Here is a 23,532-nt window from a genome sequence, read left to right as displayed (position 1 = left end):
AGTAAACAACTATCACAGTTAATATCTGAATTAGGCAAGAATTAGCAATGGATGCTAAAACTAAACGGTGAAAATTTCGATGAAGAACAAGATATTTATATACTATTTTCCCACTTATTAAAAGGAAATAGCTTTACAGTGGAGAACCTGATAAACACCTTAAATAAGTGATCAAAATTAACATTCCCCATAATGGCATAACAGACATCTTATACCTCCTAATGTGATGCCCTGAGAACACAAAGTCACTTAAGTAGTATTCCTGCCAGAGAAGCATAATCTGAATGTACGTAATGAGGAAACAGACAAATTGAGGGATATTTTACAAAAATAAATAGCACATATACTCTTGAAATTTATATAATATTACAAACCATGTTACCTCAATAAAAATAAATAGCATACACTCTTCAGAAACGTGAATCACATAAAATAAAACAGGTGGTTGGGTGGGGTGTGGGTATATGTAACCTTTGCGATTCAGAGACGTTGAAAACTAAAAGATCCTGAACTCGAACCTGGACCACAAAAAAACTGCTATCAAGGACATTAAGGCTACTGGTAAAATATGAGTAAGATCTGTAGATTATAGTACTGTGTCAATGTTAAATTTCCTGATTTTGATAACTGCACTGTGATTATAAGTGCATGTTCTTGCTCTTAGGAACTACACAGCAAAATATTTAGATGAAAGGGTGTGATGTCTGGAACTTGCTCTCAAATGGTTCAGGAAAAAAATCACCCACAACAAAAAGAATGATAAAGCAAACGTGGCAAAATATTACATTGGTAAATCTGGGTGAAGAGTATGTCAGACTTCTTTGTACTATTCTTGAAATTTCTCTAAGTTTGAAATTATTTCAAAATAAAAAATTAAAGTGGAAGGAAAAATGACAGTTTATATTTAATTCTTCTGCAAAAATTAGCTGCACTAAAATATTTAACAATTCATAAAATTTTGAAATGTGTTTTTTTCCTCAGACCTACACTAAAAGTCAAACACAAGGGTATTTTAGCAAAAATGAAAATAAAGTCTGCATAGCAGCTTATTACAAGTCTTTGAGAATGAGAAAAGAGGACATAGAGAAGGTTCTAACACCAGAATCATTATTTTTAACCACTTTTGGATATTAAAACCTTTTAGGTTTTCTCCTACAGGTTTTCTTTCACTTTTTTGACTATTTCCTATTACCACTAGGAACAGCTCCACTAAAAGTTGTGACTATATTTATGATCAAAGGGCTTCACTTATACGTCAGCTGTATTTACTGACATTTCTAACCAACCAATCCTACCCTGGTAATATCCAATAAAGAAAAGGGCGGTGGGGGGGCGCAGAATGATGATTGATATACGATAAAGGGAAAAGAGCAGAACACATAAAAGCAAACTTGGATCTCCAACGGGTCCAAGTCCCAGCCGGAACTGCCATAACCACAACATACATTTGTGTCTTGCTGGACACTCCAGCTTTTATACATGAAGATGCTATTAACTCATTGTAGCAGGGGAAGTGGTATGGCAAGCCGGTTTTCCCCATGGTGGTGTCATGAGATGCCTGCCTACCAATTTTTTAACCTAGTTCCCCTAGAGCCATGTGCAAGGCAGCTACAGTGACACCTGTGGTAGGAACAGGCTGGAGTGGCCACTCCAGGTTAAGCTCCTGCTATGGACTGGCTGTCCACAGGTGCAAAGACATAAACATAAGATCCTCAAGCACAAACACAAGATTAACTATAAAGTCCCAGTTAACCAGAAAACAGCCCAAATGCTACAGGGAAGGGAAGATGCATTCCCAGAGCTTGAGGATACTGTGATGGTAACAAGCAAAGAGCAGAGGAAAACAGCAGAGCCAAGATTTTTCCGAATTCACACTCCATCCCAAAATTCCCACTAGGAGATTTGAAATCAGTCCACAATCTCAAAAATAACAATGAAAAGACTAAAGAAACAATCTTAAGAAATAAAGATAAATTTAAACATATTAAGAAAGTATAGGGGTCAGCCCCATGGCGTAGCGATTAAGTGCGCGCACTCCGCTGCTGGCGGCCCAGGTTCAGATACTGGCACACACCAACGCACAGCTTGTCAGGCCATGCTGTGGCGGCGTCCCACATAAAGTGGAGGAAAATGGGCACGGATGTTAGCTCAGGGCCAGTCTTCCTCAGCAAAAACAAGGTGGATTGGCATGGATGTTAGCTCAGGGCTGATCTTCCTCAAAAGAAAGAAAGAAAGTATAAACCAGAGGAAGAAGTTTCTAACCCTCAATATCTGGACCACACTCTCCAACCACCTCAACTCAGCCCCTCTCCACTTGACATCTGAGATTATAAAATACCAAACTTCATCTCTAGAGGAAATATCCTAAAAGCCACAAGGTGGCAATGTTACTTAAGTCTGCACATTTGAAATCTCTTCCTAGTAGATCTCTCTGCTTATTTACTTTTCCTCTATTTAGCTTAGTATCCTTTCTCACTTCTACTATCACTCCTCTCTCTCCACTTTTAAGTAGGCCATAAAACACAAATGAAGCATATTTATATTTATTTTTTGGGAATAATTTTATTTACTTTAAAATATGATGTTTATCCCCCCAAAATTAAATTTACTTATATAGCCCTCAACTAATTTCTCCTATGTCCCCATGGGCCTTGATGGAAAAGAAGACAAATTTTAGTGCCCCTGGCTGAAAATAATGAATGTTTAGACAGGCTAACATGAAAAAATGTGATTATACTAAAATCACTTTCACTGCTTTATATGGTTTATGAAATCATCTTTATAGTCTCTGATGCTGTGAATGAAAGCTAAATGAGTCTAACAGCAGAAAGACTGAGTTATATATAATATTCTGCTTTCCATAGGTAAAAAGAACAAAAATATTTTCCATCAGTTCTCCAATTTAAAGTAGGGCTGTGATATTTAATTTAAAATATTTTCTAGCGCCAGCCCCGTGGCTTAGCGGTTAAGTGCGCGTGCTCCGCTACTGGTGGCCGTGGTTCGGAACCCGGGCGCACACCGACGCACCACTTCTCCGGCCATGCTGAGGCCGCGTCCCACATACAGCAACTAGAAGGATGTGCAACTATGACATACAACTATCTACTGGGGCTTTGGGGAAGGAAAAAAGTAGGAGGATTGGCAATAGATGTTAGCTCAGAGCTGGTCTTCCTCAGCAAAAACAGGAGGATTAGCAAAGATGTTAGCTCAGGGCTGATCTCCCTCACCAAAAAAAAATATATATATATTTTCTATCTTCTCATCCCCTTTTGAGTTTTCTAGGTACAGAAATAAACTTTAGTTGGAATAAATTTCTGGGAACTGAAGTAGGAGCACCAAGATGAAGTAAACACATTAACTAATAACCTTTCCTAAAATCAACTTCTTTTCCAAGACTGTTAATTAGTAGCTGAACTCCTATATACATTTTCACCAAAAGGATAAATAGTAAAAAGCCTGAATAATCCACTATTTTCAGTACCTGAATAATAAATCTGACTAGTAACAGAACAAAGGGTAAGATAAATAGATACATTAACACTTTTCAGCTTAACTAAAAGGAGAAAACACTAGTTCCAAACCAAAAGAAGTACTTCGACAGCCTTGACTATTCTCTGAATCACTCTTGGCTCTCCAATAAGAACTACATTTGAACCACAACTAACTTCACAAATAAAACCAATCTCTCAAAACACTTCAGAACACAATTAAACAAATAAGGTTTTTAATAGCTTGTCAAATCCCACCCCCCAACTCCCATAGGAGCATATTCTGCATTTGACAAATAAGTTTAGAAAAAATGAAACAATCATTAGAATATGCTTTCCAGCTATCTGATAAATGATATTCTCTTCCAGCTCCACCTTCAAAACTTTCCAGTGGAACCCTCCTCAACACCTCCATTAATACCTCTCTAGTCCAAGCTATTATCATCTCTCACCCGGACTTTGCCACAGACTCTTAACTGACTTCCCTTTCTACCCTCTTGAGTCTATTCTAAGGATTGAACCCCAAAATGGAAACCCAGTAGCACTAATAAGTACCATGCCAAAAGTTACTGAAGAATTTGACGACTGATCCAAAGTAAACGTGTGTGTATATCTATGCATATATATAAATATACATATACATGCCTAAGATTATGGATCACAATAATCATTCCATAAAAGACTTGTATGCAAACACTTCATTTATATACACATTTAATCCTCCTAACAACCCAATAAGGTATTCTATTTTTAAAAAATGCTAGGACTCAGAGAAATTTACTTGTTCAAATCAGTGATAGTGGCAGACAAGATATCAGGTCTTCTAGAGCCCCTAGCCTTTCCGCTACTATACATGATACGTTAATAAGACCACAGAATCTAGGATTCATGCTCTATGGATAATATCAACCATATATATATATATACACACACACACACACACATACATATATATATACATATACATACATACATATATATATATACACACACATACATATATATATACACACACACACGTATACACACACCCCTACATATTTTTTAAAGCCATATGTTATATACTTAATAGAATCCCTTCTCACACCCCAAAAAACTGATCACCTTTAAAAACCAGCCTTTAACATTAGTTTGGGCAACTTCAAGACTGCTAGTGGACTCTAAATCTTATAGCTTAAAATTATCTAACTCTCTAAAATATTAACGTGCTCACAAAAAGGAAGCTACAATAACAAAAACACTAAATAATGTAAAACTTAAAACATTAATGCCTCTTAGAAATAGTCATAAAGAGTAGCATATAACGTGAAGTTACACATGTAGGATATCAAGCCAAAGACACTGCCACTTTTTAACGGACAAAAAGTATAGGCAATTCACTGGAAGCTCATAATATTGATAGTTGATGAAAAATGGGCAAACTACTCAAATAACTCTCTTAGCCTTAAGGTAGGCCACAGTACTGAAAGGTACAGCCAGGCTTATCAGACACATGTGAATTCTAACTGCTTCTAAAGATGAAGTCCCAAGTCTAGTAAGCAATAGAGACCTTGAGGGGGGGAGCTGGAAGGACTACAGTACAAAGGAAGAAATTTTAGAAACCGAACTTGTAGGAAAAATAAGCACGAAAAATTTGAGGTGGGGGGGCACACAAAACACTGACATATGACATACATAATCCAGGAGTTCTTTAAATACAAGAGAATCACCTACATAGCTGATAAAATGCAGATTCAAAGGCCTCATCTCCAAAGATGCTCATTCAGTAGGTGAGGGAAGACAAGAATCTACAGTGTTTAAGTACTCTCAGATGGTAACTTGTACAAACTGAGAAACTTCTCTTCAATCACTTCTAATCCTGTAAAAAATACCTAGGGAGATTACTAAACAAAATTTCTAGTATAGTAAGTCTGGAAGTAGAGCCTAGTTACCAGTATTTTGTAAATACTTTCCAGATGACTCAAAGTTTGTTTTAAATCGTTGTTGCCATTTTTTTGGAGTTTATACTCTGAAGCTCTCACCCAAGTCCACCCTGCTCCCCCATCCCCCTCCCTTTGCAGGTTCATGGACTCCAAGTAAAGAAACATTTGTCATAAAGGACTTTGAATTACTCAAGAACTTGTCTGGGTTCTAGTTCTAGCTCTCTGCCACTGAAGTGGGGTAACCTTGCAGTCTGCATAAAAAATGAAAGCAGGTGGGGCCCATGCCCCACCCTGCTCGCTCCGCTTTGGCAGCCCGGGGTTTGCAGGTTTGGATCCCGGGCATGGACTTATGCACCGCACATACAAAATAGAGGAAGATGGGCATGGATGTTAGCTCAGGGCCAGTCTTCCTTAGCAAAAAGAGTAATATTGGCAACAGATGTTAGCTCAGGGCTAATCTTCCTCACCAAAAAGAAAAAAAAAAAAAAGGAGAGAGAGTAGGATATACTAAAACGTTCCCAATTTTATAACCTCTCAGAGTACATTATCCATTCCCCTTTATTTCTGCTGCCCGGCATTAGCAGCAACTTTCACAAGGTTAGGTAGAACAGATCCAACTCCCTCCGTTTTGATGCTTGCGATGAGAGAAGATTAAACCTGAGTGCTTAAATAAAGGTTTAAATTTCAACTAATTATGCTCTCCTCATATACCCACAAAGAGGTGACCGGCTACAGGTATGAATAGATAATAGAACACTGTTGGTAGCTATTTTAAATGATAAATGTGAAGATGCAAGGATAAGAACAAAAAAAGCTTTGGGGCAAAACAAATTCCAGCCCTTTTACAATCTAGCTGCTGATCTTGAGAAAGTCATTCCTTTTTGAATCTCAGTTCCCTAAGTGTAAAATAAAGACCTTAACTATTCTGCAGGATTACTGCAAGGGATCAGAGATAAGATATGTAAAGGGCCTAGATGTCAAAAAAACAGCTAAATATGGGTCAAGACCTGAAATATTAAGGGAAAAATATTAAGGATAAAATAAACACTATATAGAAAATGATTGTAACTATATAAACCACTTGTGCAGGCAAAAGATGAGAAGGAAAAATGCTAAAATGAATGAAGAAAAATTATGGATGATTTTTCTTTCATTTTCTATACTTTTTATAATTTGGTTATATTTTACAATGAAAAACAAATGCAAGGGCAAAATTTGCAAATATTAATAAAAATATGCACACTGTGAATTTTTTTTATATGCACTTTAAAAATTCTATATGCTATCCACCCCATGATTACCAAAAAAAAGTTCACATGAAGTCAAAGGTTTATATAAGTCTACCTTTTCTAAATGGTTTCATGTATTACACAAGTGATACGGCCAAATTTTTAACTTTGATATATGTAGCAGAGTACTAAATATCTCATAAGACCCATCAGATATCACAATAACAGTAAGTGTAAATGAATTGGAAAGAAGAGCAACTGCCTGTCTCTTCCCTTTCCCCTCCACAGCCAACAACTCAAACTCGGAGGTTTAGCCATTTTCTTCCTTCATCTTTCCACTATCTTTTCCTATCCATCCTTCCAGAACCAACTCAGATCCAGTTCCATAAAAATGTCTTGACTCTAGTCCTAACTGGTCTTGCTATTCTGTACTCGGTCTCATACTATAATATTAGCACTTTAATATACACTGTCCTATACTGTTTCATTTGTGATTATCTCATAATTACTTGATACCTTCTCCCTTTGGCTAACCAGAGTTAAATCAGTTCAGTAGGGATTGTTCATTCAGCAAAGGATGGAAAGCACTAGGGCACTATTTATTGAGCTAGTTGTTCTAACTAGAAGAATTTGGTCTGAAGCAGATGGCAGCAGCACGCAAATTTAAACTGAACTGGGCCGGCCCCGTGGCTTAGCGGTTAAGTGTGCACGCTCTGCTACCAGCAGCCTGGGTTCGGATCCCAGGCGCGCACCGACGCACCGCTTCTCTGCCATGCTGAGGCCACGTACCACATACAGCAACTAGAAGGATGTGCAACTGTGACATACAACTATCTACTGGGGCTTTGGGGAAAAAAAGGAGGAGGATTGGCAATAGATGTTAGCTCAGAGCCGGTCTTCCTCAGCAAAAAGAGGAGGATTAGCATGGATGTTAGCTCAGGGCTGATCTTCCTCACAAAAAAAAAAAAAAAAATTTAAACTGAATTACCTGTTTCTTCAAGATGAAGGAGGAGAAAGGCAGAAGAGATGACCTGAGCTACCACACTCAGGGCCTTTCTCCTTGCTCATTTGCAAACTTGAAGGATTCACAGGAAAAGATGAGATCACTTGTGTTTGCCCTAATTCAGGAAATAGAGCTTTTCCTCTTCCTCTACACGAAACTCCTGAACAGCTGCAGGTAACACTCCTTTGTCATACTGTCCCTTAAACTAGGGCAATCAAAGCCAATACTGTAGCCTCCTCACCTTCTGCGAGATGTATGTCTTCCTCACCTCCCCATCCCTAGACTAAACAAACCAACACACCTAGATGAGATGCTGAAGCTGCAAAATCCTTACATTTCTTCAATTTCAAAACAAATCCCCCACCCCAATTTCCACATGCCACTCCTCCATTTTAAAAAATTCACGTCATTCAATGAGCTCCAAATTATGCTTCAGAGATCTCCCAGAGGGAAAATGAGCCTGAATGTGTAAAGTCAGTCATTAATGGGGTTCTCAGTAAGATTTTGTATCGGGGGTGGGGGGGAGAAGGGGGAGGGAGAATTCCACTACTAACAAGTTTGAGGGGCCTGCCGGTGGCGCAAGTGGTTAAGTGCACATGCTCCACTGCGGTGGCCTGAAGTTCGCCGGTTTGGATCCTGGGCGCGCACCAAACGCACCTCTTGGCAAGCCATGCTGTGGCGGCGTCCCATATGAAGTGGAGGAAGATGGGCACAGATGTTAGCCCAGGGCCAGTCTTTCTCAGCAAAAAAAAATGAGGAGGATTGGCAGATGTTAGCACAAGGCTGATCTTCCTCACAAAAAAAAAAAAAAAGTTTGAAAACTGTTACAGGAGTGATCTTTACTTCTGGCAGGTAAGGAGAACGGCTCAAATTTGAGTAATGCTTGGTTTAAACTATTTAGAGTAGATACCAAATAATTCCAGAGCTGCTAACAACCCCTTGTTCCAAAATGTTTAAGTTTTGAAAAATGGTATTTCCCTTTGGATCAATCTTTAGCCATACCAAAAACATAATACTGCTATTTTTAATACCCAACTGTATTTCAGACATTTTTATATGGTCTAATTTACCACAACAGCCCATAATAACTATATAAAAGCTGGTCTTACTTCACTAAATCTCTTTAAGGCTTGGAACAGACAACTTGGAAGACAGCTTTGTGGGTGGGGAGGAGTTAGAACAACATAGAAACAACAAATACAGAGTCTGTTGAATGATGTGTGGTGACCAAAACCTGCAAACCCCTAACAACAAAGCACTCTCATGTTACTTGTATTCAACAGATAGCTGTTGGCATTTGCAGTCCTCATCTGCTACCTCTCTGCAGTCTCTGAATAAACAATTATACCCCACTGCCTGAAATTCTATTCAAAATACAGCCCTCCCCTTGTTCTTTCTAAAGCTCAGACTATTCCCTCTCAATCTCTTTCACTGTGTTCTTTAACCCACCCTTTAAATTTTGTTATTTCTGGGAGTTCTTTCTTTGGCCCTCTTCTCTCACTGTGTGCTGGCTCTAGAACCCCACTACAGAAGCAGGAACACCAGCTCTGCTTTCTTAGCTTGTGTGACTTGGCAAAGTTATTTACTCTTTTCTGTGCTTCAGTGTCTTCATCTGTAAAACTGAGATAACTGCACATACTTCACAATGAGAATTAAATGAAAACTTACTTACAAATACATAAAGTATTCAGGATGGCTGTGTGACAGACACTGGAGAGAGTGCTCAATAATTTCAGCCATTTTTTTATTGGCAATACTCTTGAATAATCTTAAATTCTTCCATGACTTTACCTATACTGAGGGTGGAAAACTCCCAAATTTTTATCAACAGATCTCTCTCCTGAGCTCCAGATCCTACTATCATCTTTCTATCCCACAGGCAACCCAACACTATTTCCAAAAGCCAACACATTTCCAAACCCTGACCCTAACCTGCTGCCCTTCTCGTATTCTCTAAATTTTTTTTAGAATAACTAATCAGCAAATATGTCTACCACATTCTTCAAATCCAACTTCCCCATCACCACCGTCTTGGTTCAGGCTCTCAATGTCTTTTTCTCCCAAACTATTGTAAAAGCCTCTCATTTGGTCTTTGAGCCACCTACGCCCATTTCTCTTCATTTAATAGCTGAGTTTAGGTAAGCTGCTAACCTAAGTTTCCATTTCTCTATCTGTAAATATGGAATATTACCTCCCAGGGTTACTGTGAGGATTAAAGTAAGGCTATACAACTGCCTAACAAAGTCAGTGCTCACTAAGTGTTTCATCCTTCTATCCTCCAAACTGTCACTCCACATTAACTACCCTCCCTTACAATCCAACTAAAGCAAAAGTATAGGATAAAAATCCAAAGCCCTTCATATACTGGGCCCAGCCAACCTCTCCAGCTTTATCACTTGCCATTCTTTTCCACATTAAACTTTTCATTATTCTGAAAACATAACCTAAGTATTCACAAGACCATGTTTGTGAACATGCTGTCCCCTCTTCCTAGAATGCCCTTCTCTTCACTATTCTACCTGGCAAACTCCATATACCACACAGAGGTCTGTGGGCTTTGGGGCTAGAGAGACTCCGTGGCTCTTTGGGTGACATTTCAACATACTTTATCATTTATTTATTAAGACAAAAGTGAAACAACAAAGGCATATGTCAGAACTTCACTGGTTCATCAATGATTTGAGCAACTTCTTTGCTAATATGGATGATAATTTTCAAATTCTGAAAGACTATTTCCTCAAATTTTTGTGTTATTCAAAATATGTCAGAGCTACAGACATGACACACTTAAGTTTAACCTGCATTAATATCTTCTCCATTACTTAAGTCTAGAAAAATAAAAAATCAAGTCCTGATTTGTATATAGCATTTACCAATTTCCACTGTGTAAATAACATGGCTGATTTCAAGCTACCAATGTGATATCACTGAATGTGGGGTTGAGAAGAGATGTGCAATAGCACAGTCATTATATATTGATAGGATAGGTGTAAATAACCTCGAGTGATGAATTTGAGTATTTATTATGGTTTAATGGTAATAACAGTGGTATTCTAAGTTTATGTAGTGTAATTGTAATTTATAATATTACGAACTGTAGTTTATAATGTAATTTAATGTAAACAGAAAGGCATTTAAAACTTTTTAATACAATGTGTTTAATTTTAAGTTTATGTAATTTGTTTAATAATGACTGTTAACAAGCAGCTGGCTAAAATTCTTGAAAGCTAAGCAGTTCACTCACTTAGCCAGCTCCAGCACATCATCACACTTACACCGAAATACCAACTCCACTGCTTATAAACTATGAGATCTTGTATAAATAACTTCTTTGAGCCTGCTTCCTCATCTGAAATATGACAATGACATATCAGATGACAGCTAAACATTTTTGTGCACTGTGTGCCAAGCACTGTGCCATCATTCGAGTGCTTATTACTCATTCTATTTGGCATGAGTCAAACAATATTTACTCCATGAAGCCTTTCCTCATTTTCCCAAATTTATCACTCTTCTCCAGAAAGCCAAAACATTTCTTCATTCCCCTATTACAGCTCTTAACGCCTTATTTTATCCATTTTGTTGTCCTCCTAACAACAGTGTCTGGTCCTAAGGCAAAGATGGTGCTGTGTTTATCTGTTCTATCCCAGCAATTAACACAAATATTTGTTGAAAGATGGATACAAACAAAGGGCATGGCTCAAAGAGATCCAAATTCAATGTCATCTACTCTCTTCCAGTCCTCCATTAAGGGGCCTCAGAAAGACATTTTATCTATCCACCAAGCAAGGAAGGTGATGAGTAATACAAATAGAATTTCCTCAACCCTTCTGGGAGAGAGACAAGTAAATTTATCTGCAAGATAGAAGTAGACATAGCCTTAGAATTTTATGAAAAGTTCAAGTTTGCCATCCCAATTAAAACAGGATGCCCACTTACTAGTTCTGAAGAGGAAATTTAAAATAGCAGTGGAGTGAGGAAATGCTAAATGGAAAGGAAAAATACCCCAAGGTTATTTATTTCCTAAGGATTTAATAATAAGAAAATATATTTAGCTAAAATGATGTTTTCTTCCTTTCTTTTATAGCACTAAAACTTGGATATTTTTAATTTTTTTCTACTGTTAAAAATGGACCCAAGGTGATTACTTCAAATATTTCTCAACAACTAAATGCTCAAATTAAAGGGTTAGGAGGGAAAGGAAGAAACAAACAAACAAAACTTCCTTATAAAGAGAAACATTACTTGCGCCAACACTGTAAGAAAACTAGACTAAAAAAAAGAAAAGGAGGGGCCGGCCCGGTGGCATAGCAGTTGGGTGCACGCGATCTACTTCAGCGGCCCGGGATTCTCGGGTTCAGATCCCGGGCGTGCACGACACACCACTTGTCAAGCCATGCTGTGGCGGCGTCCCATATAAAGTAGAGGAAGATGGGCACAGATGTTAGCCCAGGGCCAGTCTTCCTCAGCAAAAAGAGGAGGATTGGCACTGGATGTTAGCTCAGAGCTAATCTTCCTCACCAAAAAAAAAAAAAGAAAGAAAGAAAGAAAGAAAAAGGAAACATTTCTCTTAAATAATCACTTCTATGTTCCTTTAATAAGTAAATCTTTAATACACTCTCAGTAACAATTTTCTCATTAATATGTTAAGAAATAACTACCCAAATATTTAACCTGTACTAATATTCACTGGAAATCCACCAATCCTTTCTGTCACCCACGTCCTTTTAGCCTCAAGTCCTTTCCTATTTTTTATAAGTATTTAGGTCAGAAACTATAGAAGAGAAACAACCACCTTCCTAAAAAGACCTGTCTAGTAGCATCAATTCCTCTCCATGAACCTCAAATCTTATCTTGGGCCAGCTAACTCTCTCTTATCCTTGGTTTCTCTGGTCTAGACTATCCCATGTATGAGTCTTCTCTACAACATATTTAATAAAAGTTTCAGTCTCTTCTTGAAACCATCCTGTGACTAAAAACTCCATTTTTAGAAAGTTCTCCCTTTTATTTACAGAATCTTCCTCCCTATAACCACTACCCATTGGTTCTAGTGCTGTCTTTTGGCATGGAGAATAAATCTACCAGAATTTTAGAAGCATTTGAAAACAGCTATCATAGTCCCCTTCTAAATCATCTCTTCTAAGCTAAACCCTCTGCTAAACACTAAGGCATATTATGACGAGAAATAAGATAACGTATGAAACACACTGTGGGAAGAAGTGAGCTGCGTGTATTCAGTAATGATATCTAGTCACCTTTACTTCTACAAGCTTCCCATCGCCTTCCATGCAAAGGTTACATCAAGGAGCTCCTGGGCCAGCCACGTGGCTTAGCGGTTAAGTGCGCGCGCTCCACTACTGGCGGCCCAGGTTCGATCCCGGGCACGCACCGACGCACCGCTTGTCTGGCCGTGCTGAGGCTGCGTCCCACATACAGCAACTAGAATGATGTGCAACTATGACACACAACTATCTACTGGGGCTTTGGGGAAAAAAAGTTTAAAAAAAAAAAAAGGAGCTCCTCTATCCTGATTCAAAGTAGACCTTACTCCTCACTTTTTTGTTTTGCTGAGGAAGAGTCACCCTCAGCTAACATCTGTTGCCAATCTTCCTTTATTTTGTATGTGGGTCACCACCCCAGCACGGCCACAAGTGGTGTAGGTCCGCACCTGGAACCAAGCCCAGGCGACTGAAGCAGAGTGCGCCAAACTTAACCACTAGGCCACTGAGGCTGGCCCCTCTCCTCCCTCTTTTAAACTCGAGTACTTTTTTTTTTTTCAAAGCCAACTTTGTACCTGTCTCAGTAGATTCCTTCCATATCAAACAACTGCATAAAACTTTCATTCAATTCCCTTTTCCTAATTTAATCTCCAAACTTCCCTTTTGGGGAACTCATTCCACAATACCAATTAGACTTATTCTTGAATTGTACAGGAATTCCTGTTCTATGTTATTTATCTATACAGTGTCACAGATTTGGGCTACTCTGAACCTATGTTCACAGAGGTGTTCCTAAAACACCTCTGGCTATCTTCTATACATCTTTCAAGGCTCAGCTCAGAGATCACTTCTTCCAAGATTCTTCTACGACCAATCCACCCATGCCCCAGGCTGGGTTAGGCAATCTTCAAGCTTCCAAACTGGTACCCTGTGCATACCTTGAGAAAACACTTTCTGTTTTGTACTGTTACCTGTCACTAATGTAAGGCTCCCTGACAATACAATCCTGGTTTCTCTGTAGTGTCTAGCACACAGTAAAGTTGTTCAAAGAAAAGATAAATAGCTTCATCTCAATTCTTAAACAGCACAAATTTTAAGTACATCCAAACACACTCCAAGTCACTATTTTTAGATCTTCTGCTTGAAAATAAGAATAATTCTAGAGGTATTTAAGAAATCCTGCTATTCTCACTTAATAGCAATGAAATTTTTAAAAATATATACCTTAAGCTATTGTCCCTATAATCACATCATCTCTAGATCTCTCGCCCTACTCTCCCATTAGCTTTCCTGTTATTCAAAAAATCAGCTACCCAAGTGCCTGACTGAGTCTAACACTGGGCTAGGCTTTAAGAGAATTACACAGTCCTTAGTTCCCTCTACTTCTCTATTCTTATTTTTACCCATATTTAAAAGGCTAGATATATAAGACAAAAATTAAACCAACTATTATCAGGTTTATAAAAAACATAATCCAGGGAGTAACTCTCCCTTTATGCCACACTATTCCAAAGTTGAGACAAAGGGAAAGGTTAACTCACTGTTTTCTGCATAACAGCTGACAGTAATTCTCTCAAAAAATTTTTCAGAAGGAAAAAAAGCCCATATGGCAACATACAGCACAGCCAAGACCTTCAAAAAGCATACATCCTTTCACCCAGCAATAACACCGAAGGACAGATGTCAATCAATACTTATATCAAAGTATGTTCACTGCAGTGTTATTTTAGCTGGAAAAAATTATAAAGCTGACATTCAACAATTAAGGATTGGTAAATTATAATAAATATATGATAGAATACTATGTAACCATAAAAATTGATGTCACAGAAGAACATTTAACCATTAGGGAAAGGTTCTAAATAAATGCAGACAGCAGGTTACAAAACAGTATCTGAAGTATACAACAAAGTAACCAAATATTGAACATGTCACTAAAATTTGCTGAAGTTTCAAGCCAGATAGATCCAATGCTTGAAGGTTCTATGATACTGAATTAGACCATGCGACAGAACAAGTCAGTAATAATACTAGGCAAAAACAGCTACAGATCTGATTCAGTGTGTTCTCCCAAGATACATGCCCAAACACAGAACTTCAGAATAGCTATAACATTTTCAGCATGAAATTTAAGTTATTTCCCTACTTATTGCATTACCATATTTGGCATGAAGATTTTTTGCCATCTTGTCAATAAATACAAAAGCACACAAACACCCCACCTAAGGGAATCTACTGCCTCAATGAGCTATCAGTCCCATTCTCATGAAACTTGTTTTGTCTTAAAGCCTAATAAAGACTGAAAGAACAGTTTATAGTCAGTTACGTAAGGATGTTAGGATAATAGTGGGCAACACAGGAGTAATGCGATACTGACTGAAATGGTAACTGGGTCTAGAAGCATTCGTAGGGACCTTCCTGAAACCCCAGCAAGCTCTTCTTACAGTAGGTAAACTAAAAAGTAATCTGACACAAGTATAATCGAAGCTTCTATTTTTTATTCTTGTTTTTGGTGGTTTGTTCACCAGCCTCAGAACAATTAGGATATTCATTCATCAAAAGTCTTTATGGAATAGTTTTAAGAAAGATCCATTAGTTAGCTTAACAAAGACCCTAAATCTTGATTATCACACTCACTCTATGAAAACATCACAAGGCTAGTGATGTTTTCATATACAAATCTTACACCTACTTATCAAGTTCAATTATCATTCAATGAACCACTCAATTTAATACAAATACACACTTGATTAAAAGTTTACATAAATTAACAGTCCTCAAATTTACTACTTCATTTTTAAACCCAAGTTTCCCCACTAGTTCTAATACATACAAGTTTATCTTAGCATCTACGCTAAGCATTCCTAAAAATATTCCTGTCCTTGCCTTCCTGCTTTTAATCACAAGACATAGGACAAAGCCTTGCAGATGAAAGCAAGCAAATTCATAATATGGGACAGATATTATACATGTTTCAAGTGGTTAAACCTAGCACCTGAATGCCTCTCACACACATTAATAATCTGCCATGCCACTACATGATGCCTAAAAGGTCATGGCCTCCTTCCTTGTTCCTCTAGAAACAGATGCCTGTGAAGAAATCTTTAGAGCCTTTCAGATGTCTGGTAAAAATAATCAGTTAAGCTATCTTTTTTTTACAAGATTACGGCAGATTTTAAGTTAAACTGTTAGGGAAGAGGGAAATTTAAAGGACTAAAAAAGAGTTTTTTCTGACAGCCAACTTTTCAGTAATCTGGTTCCACATCCCCAATACTTTTAGCAACACTGACATGTATACCTCCGTTTCTTATTCATCTATACACACTAGAAGATAAGATGGCAACCATCCTGCTTTAGCTGGACGACTATGCACCTGATTCTGTGTTATGGAGGTGGAGACTCAACCAAAGAGCCCTGCTCCCACTGCTCAAAGGAATAAAATTTTTATAGAGACATAACAAGTGCCTCAGATCCTAAATCAAATATATAAATCCCTGTGAATTCATGACAAATTCAAGGAAAATATATTTACATAAGCTTGTTAGGTTTTGTTTTTTACTTTACATTTGAAGATGACCACTCAGGATTCTCTCAATCATTAATATACAGATGTTTTAAAAAAATTTTCTCCTTGCCCATAATCTTTTCACCTACTTCCAATATATAAATATGTCTAAGTCCTAGATAATACATGATCTGCCCCAGTATTGTATCATCCTCTTACAGTCCTAAAGATTACATTCACTCAATACACAAGGACCAAGCATTACTAACTCTTTCAAATAAATTCAACTCTTTAGTTTGGACCTAATCTCCATCACTCTGACCAAGATTACCAATTGTTACAGAGGAAACAAGAGAAAGTGACTCTTAGGAATACAACAAAATGTTAAGAGCAAAAGGCCAGCTTTTCCTGATTATCTTGTTTTCCAAGTTTTACATAATAAACATTAATGGGAAAAAGGTTTGGAAAAAAGTAATTAAGCAGAACACTATGAAGGATAGCAGTAAGGAAGAAAGTTCTGAAAAACATCCCCTTAACACTGCCAGTTGTCAGAAGGCAGGCTAAAAAAGCAATGTCAGGGCTTGGTGACACACTAACTTGAAAATAACCACAGTACCCGTTAAGCCAAAAGTTAATCCCAACAAAACTTTTACGTTTTTCTCTGTCATTTTACAGCCTCAATCTTTTCCTACTTTAATTTTCACCATTCTATCACTTCAATTATTCCCTCTGCATTTCTTTCAGACTCCTTTTTCACCTACATTGTTTCTGCTTCAGGCCCACATTTCTGTTCTCCATTAATGTTCCCACATTCCTTCACACTAAGGTTCAAATAGTTAAGACCAACTATACTTCCATAAAGGCTTGAACTGTTAAGTGATACCTGCGTTATTTACAAAGCTTTTATTAATGGTTCAGTATAATACCTCTCCACCTCTCCCGTTCTCTAGTTTCTTCTCCTTATCTAAGTCTTAAGAATGGTAAGCTGGTTACCTTTTTAACACTTTCTTCTTCCTCTTGGCGTTTCTCATAGTGTGAGAAGTCATCAAAAATGGAAGTAGTATGCTTGTAGCTGGCTATGATTTTCAACACCTGCTTAGCCTTTTCCAGAGGCACTTCCTGAGTGTCCCTGGAGTTGGTCACTGGTTTATTCTCGTTGTTCTCTAGACGAATGTGTCGCAGTTGGCTATTGGGAACGTCCTTCACAAAAATCCATCTGACATCAAAACGACCCTTCCATTTGTCCTGGGACCAGACACCTGCACATGTGTTGTAGTCCACAGCAGATTTCATTTCTGCAACACCACAGAAGTGTCCACTGCCGTTGACACTGAAAAGTAAGTAAACGGGGCCTTTCCCGTTCATGGAGCGATAAGCAGCATCCAGTCTCTTGTTACCGTGCTCTGTGCTGCACCAGATATTATACTTAATGGAACGGTGGATATCGTCCTCAGAGTAGCTCTTAATGATGAAAACTCGGCCATGTTTCAGATTCCAGTCAAAATCCTTGGGGTTATAGTTATTAATGGACCGCAGCTTCTCCAACACTGGGTGAGGTTCTGAAGGAGTAGAACCAGATCCGGCCTGAGACTGTCCTACTCCATTACCATCCACCCCATTATGACCGAACCCACTGCCACGGTTCCGAGGTGCTACCCAGCGGGTTGGCTGAGCTGCCTGTTGCTGTACTGAGAGCTGGGCAGGCTGTGGTGGAGGTGGGGGCAATGGCTGTGTCTGTTGCCCTACTGACGCCTGAGCCACTGGTGGGCTATTGTTAGCCTGCTGACCTACAGGCTGGGGAGACCCCTGGGTTGGCTGCTGACCTATATTCTGAACCAAAGCCTGCGAGGGGGCTTTTGCCACAGGACCCTTGTTATCCCAAGTTCCAATATCCATGTTATGCTTTATTGGGGGTGGTGGAAGACTTGACCCTGCAATGCCATTCTTGGTCTTCAACTTAGGTTGCTGTTTTGCAGGCTTGCTAGCAATATCAGCCCAAGATGCTGGTTTTGGCGGAGCAATGGTAGCTGGAGGCAGACTACTGGAAGCCACGATGTTACTAGTAATGGACCCACTACCAACAGCAGAGCCTACAACTTTTGGAACATTGCTTGCAACTTCTGTGCTACCCAACTTCAGTGCTGCCATCCCTTGGTCTAAAGTATTCATGCCAGGAGCCTTATTGAGGGTCTCACTGGCAAAAGCTGACTGTCCATCAATCATGGCTCCACCTAAGGAGCTAGGTGCATAAGCATAATTGCTACTATATCCAGAGCTCTGAGTAGACTGTCCCTGAGAACTGTTATTTCCCCAAGCTGAAAAGTCAATCCCACTGGGAAAGAAATTAAAACCATGCTGACCAAGAAATGGAGTGCTACCTAGGGCTCCTGGTTGTCCAAACATTGCATCTGGTAGGAAGTGAGGCTCTCCGTTGCTCAGCTGTCCATAAGAAGTTAGATAGGGCATGGCTGTGTCACCCCCAGTAGACCAAGCAGCTTCACCCAAAGAATAGGAGAAGCCGATGGAGGGACTGTAGTAACTGGGTAAGTAGGAATCTGACATGGCAGTATATGCATTATTCTGTGGGGAAAAAAAAAAAAAGGCAAATCAAAACTAAACACAAAAATAAAGAAAACAATAATCAGGACATTTCCTCTCCCAATTATTCACACAATTCAAATATTTCAGCCATTACCATAAAAACGGAGAGAGACCATTTCATATGGTCTCTTCCCATGAACTTGCTGATATTTTTATATTGTAAGATATTTTGGCTTAATAACTGAAACATTTAAAGTTAAACTCGTATACAATGAATATGGGCCTTAACTTTAGCACTACAATTCAGAAAGGGAAAACTCAGTATCTCACCAACAGTGTAAGTCTTGCTCTATAAAAGTGTTGAGATGAGGCTTTTATTAAAACGACTATCTCCAGATTGAGGGAATGGGAATTTTGGCATAACGGAGGCGTTTCAAAAGTTTCCTATTAAAACCGTACTATAATAGATAAGACACAAAATGAAAAGAACTGGAAGTTTCAAGTTCTATCCCCAAAATCTGTGCAGCCATTCCTCAACCATAAACCAAAAAGCAAGATTCACTATATCTAGTTTACAGTGTTAGCCTCTTGCCAAACCATCTGGGAACATCAATAGATGCCACTATTTAATTATAACCTGGAAAGGAAATGCACAATAGCTTCCAGAGGATTTAAAACTAGAAAAATGTTTCTACCTGTTCTGCTTCACGTATGAAATTAAGCTGAAATGCACACCTAAGTTTTCCATTAAAAATAGGAGTATAATACCAAAGACACCATACAATCTATATCTTTAAAAAAGGATCCATATCATCCTAAAGAATAACAACCAGAAATATAAACTTACATGCAACTAGTCTTCAAACTAGAAGACAGATTACACTGCAAAAACCTCAATCATTCTTGATCTTTAGTTTGTGCTGAACAGTATTTCAACTTTTTTTTTTTATAAATCCTACAGCACACAGAATAGTCCCTTAAGTGAGAAGCCAGAGGTATACAAAACTGGTCTCTATAGATGTAGACAGAGGTCAACTCAAAACAGAGTATTTTAATCCTAACTTCAAAATAGTTATGGCATACAAAAATCCGTTGACTAATCAATAGGGAATTTTGTTCTTAAGAGACTTGGATGACCATAACTATGTTAGGCCTTAAGTTTGTTTTATCAAAGCCAATAGTACTTCTCCCTAGCCACTAAAACACATCTTTTCAAGATTAAATATTTTAGCTGATGTGGTTTGATAAAATGGTGCTTTCCTCTGACAATTTAAAATTTTCCTTAAAAAAAAAATAGCTAAGTCTTTTCACATATACCCTCAAGTTTAAGAGAAGTCTATTTCTTGAAGATAGTGTTAAAATTTTAACAGACCCAAATCCATTATGTATAATAAATTCAGTCTATAATCAATGGATTAAGCCTAAGGGATTATTCCAAGATAAGGCAACGAAAAATTATTTCAGAGGTAGATGAATTACTCTTGACGATAAACTACAACGGACAAAGATTCTCAAGTTATTCGTCTATTCAACCAAGATTTATATTTTCCCCGCAAATTTTTAAGACATTTAAGCTTTAACTTACTTGAGAAATAAAAAACAAATGCACTTAATATCACAGGTTATGCCATTATATAGCTGAATGCCTACTCCTGAACTGGCAGGTTCCCACATGCCCCTGAGCTCAAAAATCTGAATTACACAATGTTTCACAAGAACTACCTAGAATTATGTTTCCAAACGCTCCCACTCTCCCTGTTATAATGATTATGTAAGCAAACTACTTCAATAGCAGGAACCTATTAATAGTTCATTTCTCTACTTTTTTCCCTACTTTTCCTGATTAACTGGTTGTCTTCTGTGAAAACTTTTCTCCAATCACTTGCTTAAGTGGTTTCTATACTTTCATTGCAGAAAATTTTACATAAAGAATCTAAAAATTTTTATGTAAGGATTAGGTCCAAATATGGGCATGCACTATCATGTCAACTTATTCAAGACTATTATAAATATCACACAGCATCTGTTCAAAATTTATATAAATGTGTCCTAAGCTCCTTCACCTTTTAAGGTATTGTGAATGAGTTACTGTCAATTTTCCTTTTGGTTTATTAGTCTGAGGAGTTATATTTACTAGCTACAACTGGGTGACTACGTCTCTGGGACCCAAGATATTAATACGAAAGAACTGCCGAATTAAACAAGTTTCTACATGCACAGGTCACGTTAATATATGAACCTATATGCAACTAATCTTCACATTAGAAGACAGATTACATTGCAGAAATCTCAAACATTCTCAATCTTAGTTTGTGCTAAACAGTATTTTATCTTCCTTTAACTCCATTTTTTAAGTCCTACAGCTCTCAAGTGAGAAGCCAGAGGTTTACAAAGTTGGTCTCTATAGACGTAGATACAGCTCAACTCAAAACACCAGTACCTAACTCCATAACAGTTCTGATAATCTAAGAACTCACTAACTAGTGACCAGAGAAAAGGAAGACACCCAGTTCTGCAGCACTGAACAAAGTTCAGGTGATTTTATATTAGTTTTCACATCACACATGAATCCAATTTTCCCAAAAGAAAAAGGGTTGGGGGGGGGGTGAAAATTCAGAATACCTAAAACTGGGAAGTATTCTTAAGTTTTGCACTGTTACATTCTCAATAAGGAGGAAGAATTAAACATACGTTACTGCTACTACACTGTAAAACGTTATCAGTATTAGTCTCAGGATACAACGTCTGCTAACAATAGAAATAGGAATCTTAAAAGTCTATTAACATTTGTAGTAACGGTTTAACAACACACTGACTGGTATTAAGAAAGGCACTCCCTGAAAATGAGATTTATTGACAGGGCAGAGAAGGAATAACAGTATACCACACCCTTTGATCAGGCATGTAAATGGTTAACTACTCACGGGCCTTGCCTGCGGACTCAAGTAAGGTTCAAAATCATCATCATTTAATCCATCCTTTTGATGTACAGATCCATTTTGTACTAAAGGAAAAAAATCCAAATTAGGGGTGTCTCTATTATACAATCTCCCTCCCAAATTAATTAAATACATTGTAACGAGAGAAAAACCTTACTAAACAGAGCAAATAAGTTTGAATTTCAAGAGGATAAAGATGAGAGCGAATGCTGAGCAACATTCGTCAGTGAAAATGTCTCCCTCCACCCAGAACAAGTTGATCCAAAAAGGTCATTTTATTGGCTCCTCTAGATTTCAATTCCCTCCCGCTTCCCCTCCCCCATCACATGTGAGTACTTCCAGAGTGCGATCCACGAGGATGAAAAACAAAGGCCTTCTAAGACCTACAGGAAACTAAGGACCTGGGACATTTCAAAACCGAATCCACCCCCACCCTTAATGAATTACTCCTTGTTCGCTACAAAGCTGTTCGCCAGCTGCAAGAGCACACCGAAAGGGTCAAATCCTTAAGTGTGAGGCACCTGCGAACTAAGCGGCTTCTGAAACGTCCTCTGCCCGGGGCGCTTCCCAGAGACCCCGCCCCCACTATTCGGGGTCCCCCTCCCGGCCCGGGGCCACCGGCCGGGCAGGCTCACCTTTGTTTCCTTGACCTTTTGGTCTCTGCGGGCGAAGAAAACGTCGCCGAGCAGCAAGTTGTCCGAGAAGAAATGGAAAAGGAAAGACGAATTAAGGCCGGGCCCGAGAGGGGAATAAAGGAGCAGGCCTGAGGGGAGGCGTCAGGAATGGTGGTGAGGGGGAGGCTGGAAATGGGGGCGGGGAAAAGCGCTAGGCCGGCGGGGCCCGCGGAGAAAACCCGGAGGACGCGCCAGAGGCACCGCGAGGAAACCAGGGCTTCAAGGAAGGGAAAGGAAACAAGGAAGGAAAACGAGGCCCGCTGAGAGGAGGGAGCGCGGCGCGGCCGGTGGGCTCCGAGGCCCGGGGAGAGCGGGCTGAGGGCGAGGCGCGGGGTGCGGCCGGCCTGCGAGGCCCGAAACCCGGCCCGCAAGAGGCGCCGCCTGGGCTCGGCCCGACCGGGGGCGGCAGGCCCGGGCCTAGTCGGGCTCCCTCTCGCCTCACACAATGGCCGAGGCATGCGGGCCGGGCCTGTACCTGCTCCAAGAGGCTGCTGGCCGACATGGCTCTCGGATCCTCACGGGTGGCGACGGCAGCGGACTCTCCTCAGGGCTGCGGCGGCGGCGGCGAATGAACCCCGACGGCGGGAGCAGGCGGCGCGGCGGCGGCTTTTGTCCCTGACACTCGGGGGCCTCGGCGGACGCAGCGGAGACACAGCGCGCGGCTCGGGCTCCGGCTCCGACTCGGCGACGCTCTAGCCCGACAGCTCAACGCCCGTCTCTATGCCTTTACGCGCGTGCCCGCCCCTCGCAGCCGAAATAAGGGCGCCGAGCGGCGGAGGCGGACGGCGCGCGCGGCGCGACGCTGACTCTCACATTCACTCACCCACGCGGAAGGGGCCCGGCGCGAAGCACCCCGGGAAGGAAGAGGCGGGGCCGCAGCGCCCTCTGCTGGGCTGGAGGAGCGGAAGCGGTGTGCGCCGCCTCCCCGCCCCCACAGCCTCCGGATTGGGGCCCAGGAGGGTGGGGGCGCCCAGGGTCGCCCCACGACGTTTTGACTAACAGCTGGAGAGAG

General features: G+C 39.8%; 1 protein-coding gene across 2 annotated transcripts in view; it reads right to left on the bottom strand.

Moving 5' to 3' along the window:
• Window positions 1-23,320, bottom strand: part of YTHDF2 (YTH N6-methyladenosine RNA binding protein F2) — a 28,098-nt gene extending 4,778 nt beyond the window's left edge. Inside the window, exons 1-5 of one of the 2 annotated variants that reach the window (XM_058553439.1) lie at window positions 22,996-23,320; window positions 22,482-22,506; window positions 21,832-21,911; window positions 17,369-18,946; window positions 10,022-10,029 (exon numbers count right to left, since the gene is read on the bottom strand). In XM_058553439.1, the coding sequence (XP_058409422.1) occupies window positions 10,022-10,029; window positions 17,369-18,946; window positions 21,832-21,911; window positions 22,482-22,506; window positions 22,996-23,022 (1,718 nt within the window). In that variant the 5' untranslated portion in view covers window positions 23,023-23,320. Of the gene's footprint in view, window positions 1-10,021; window positions 10,030-17,359; window positions 18,947-21,831; window positions 21,912-22,481; window positions 22,507-22,995 lie in introns of both variants that reach the window. The other variant, XM_058553438.1, reaches the window with a different exon arrangement.
• Window positions 23,321-23,532: the final 212 nt, after the last annotated feature.

This window comes from Diceros bicornis, chromosome 13 (genome assembly GCF_020826845.1).
Source record: "Diceros bicornis minor isolate mBicDic1 chromosome 13, mDicBic1.mat.cur, whole genome shotgun sequence".
Taxonomy (NCBI): domain Eukaryota; kingdom Metazoa; phylum Chordata; class Mammalia; order Perissodactyla; family Rhinocerotidae; genus Diceros; species Diceros bicornis.
The sequence above is the reverse complement of the archived record's forward strand: the minus strand, read 5'-3'. Positions and strand labels throughout refer to the sequence as shown.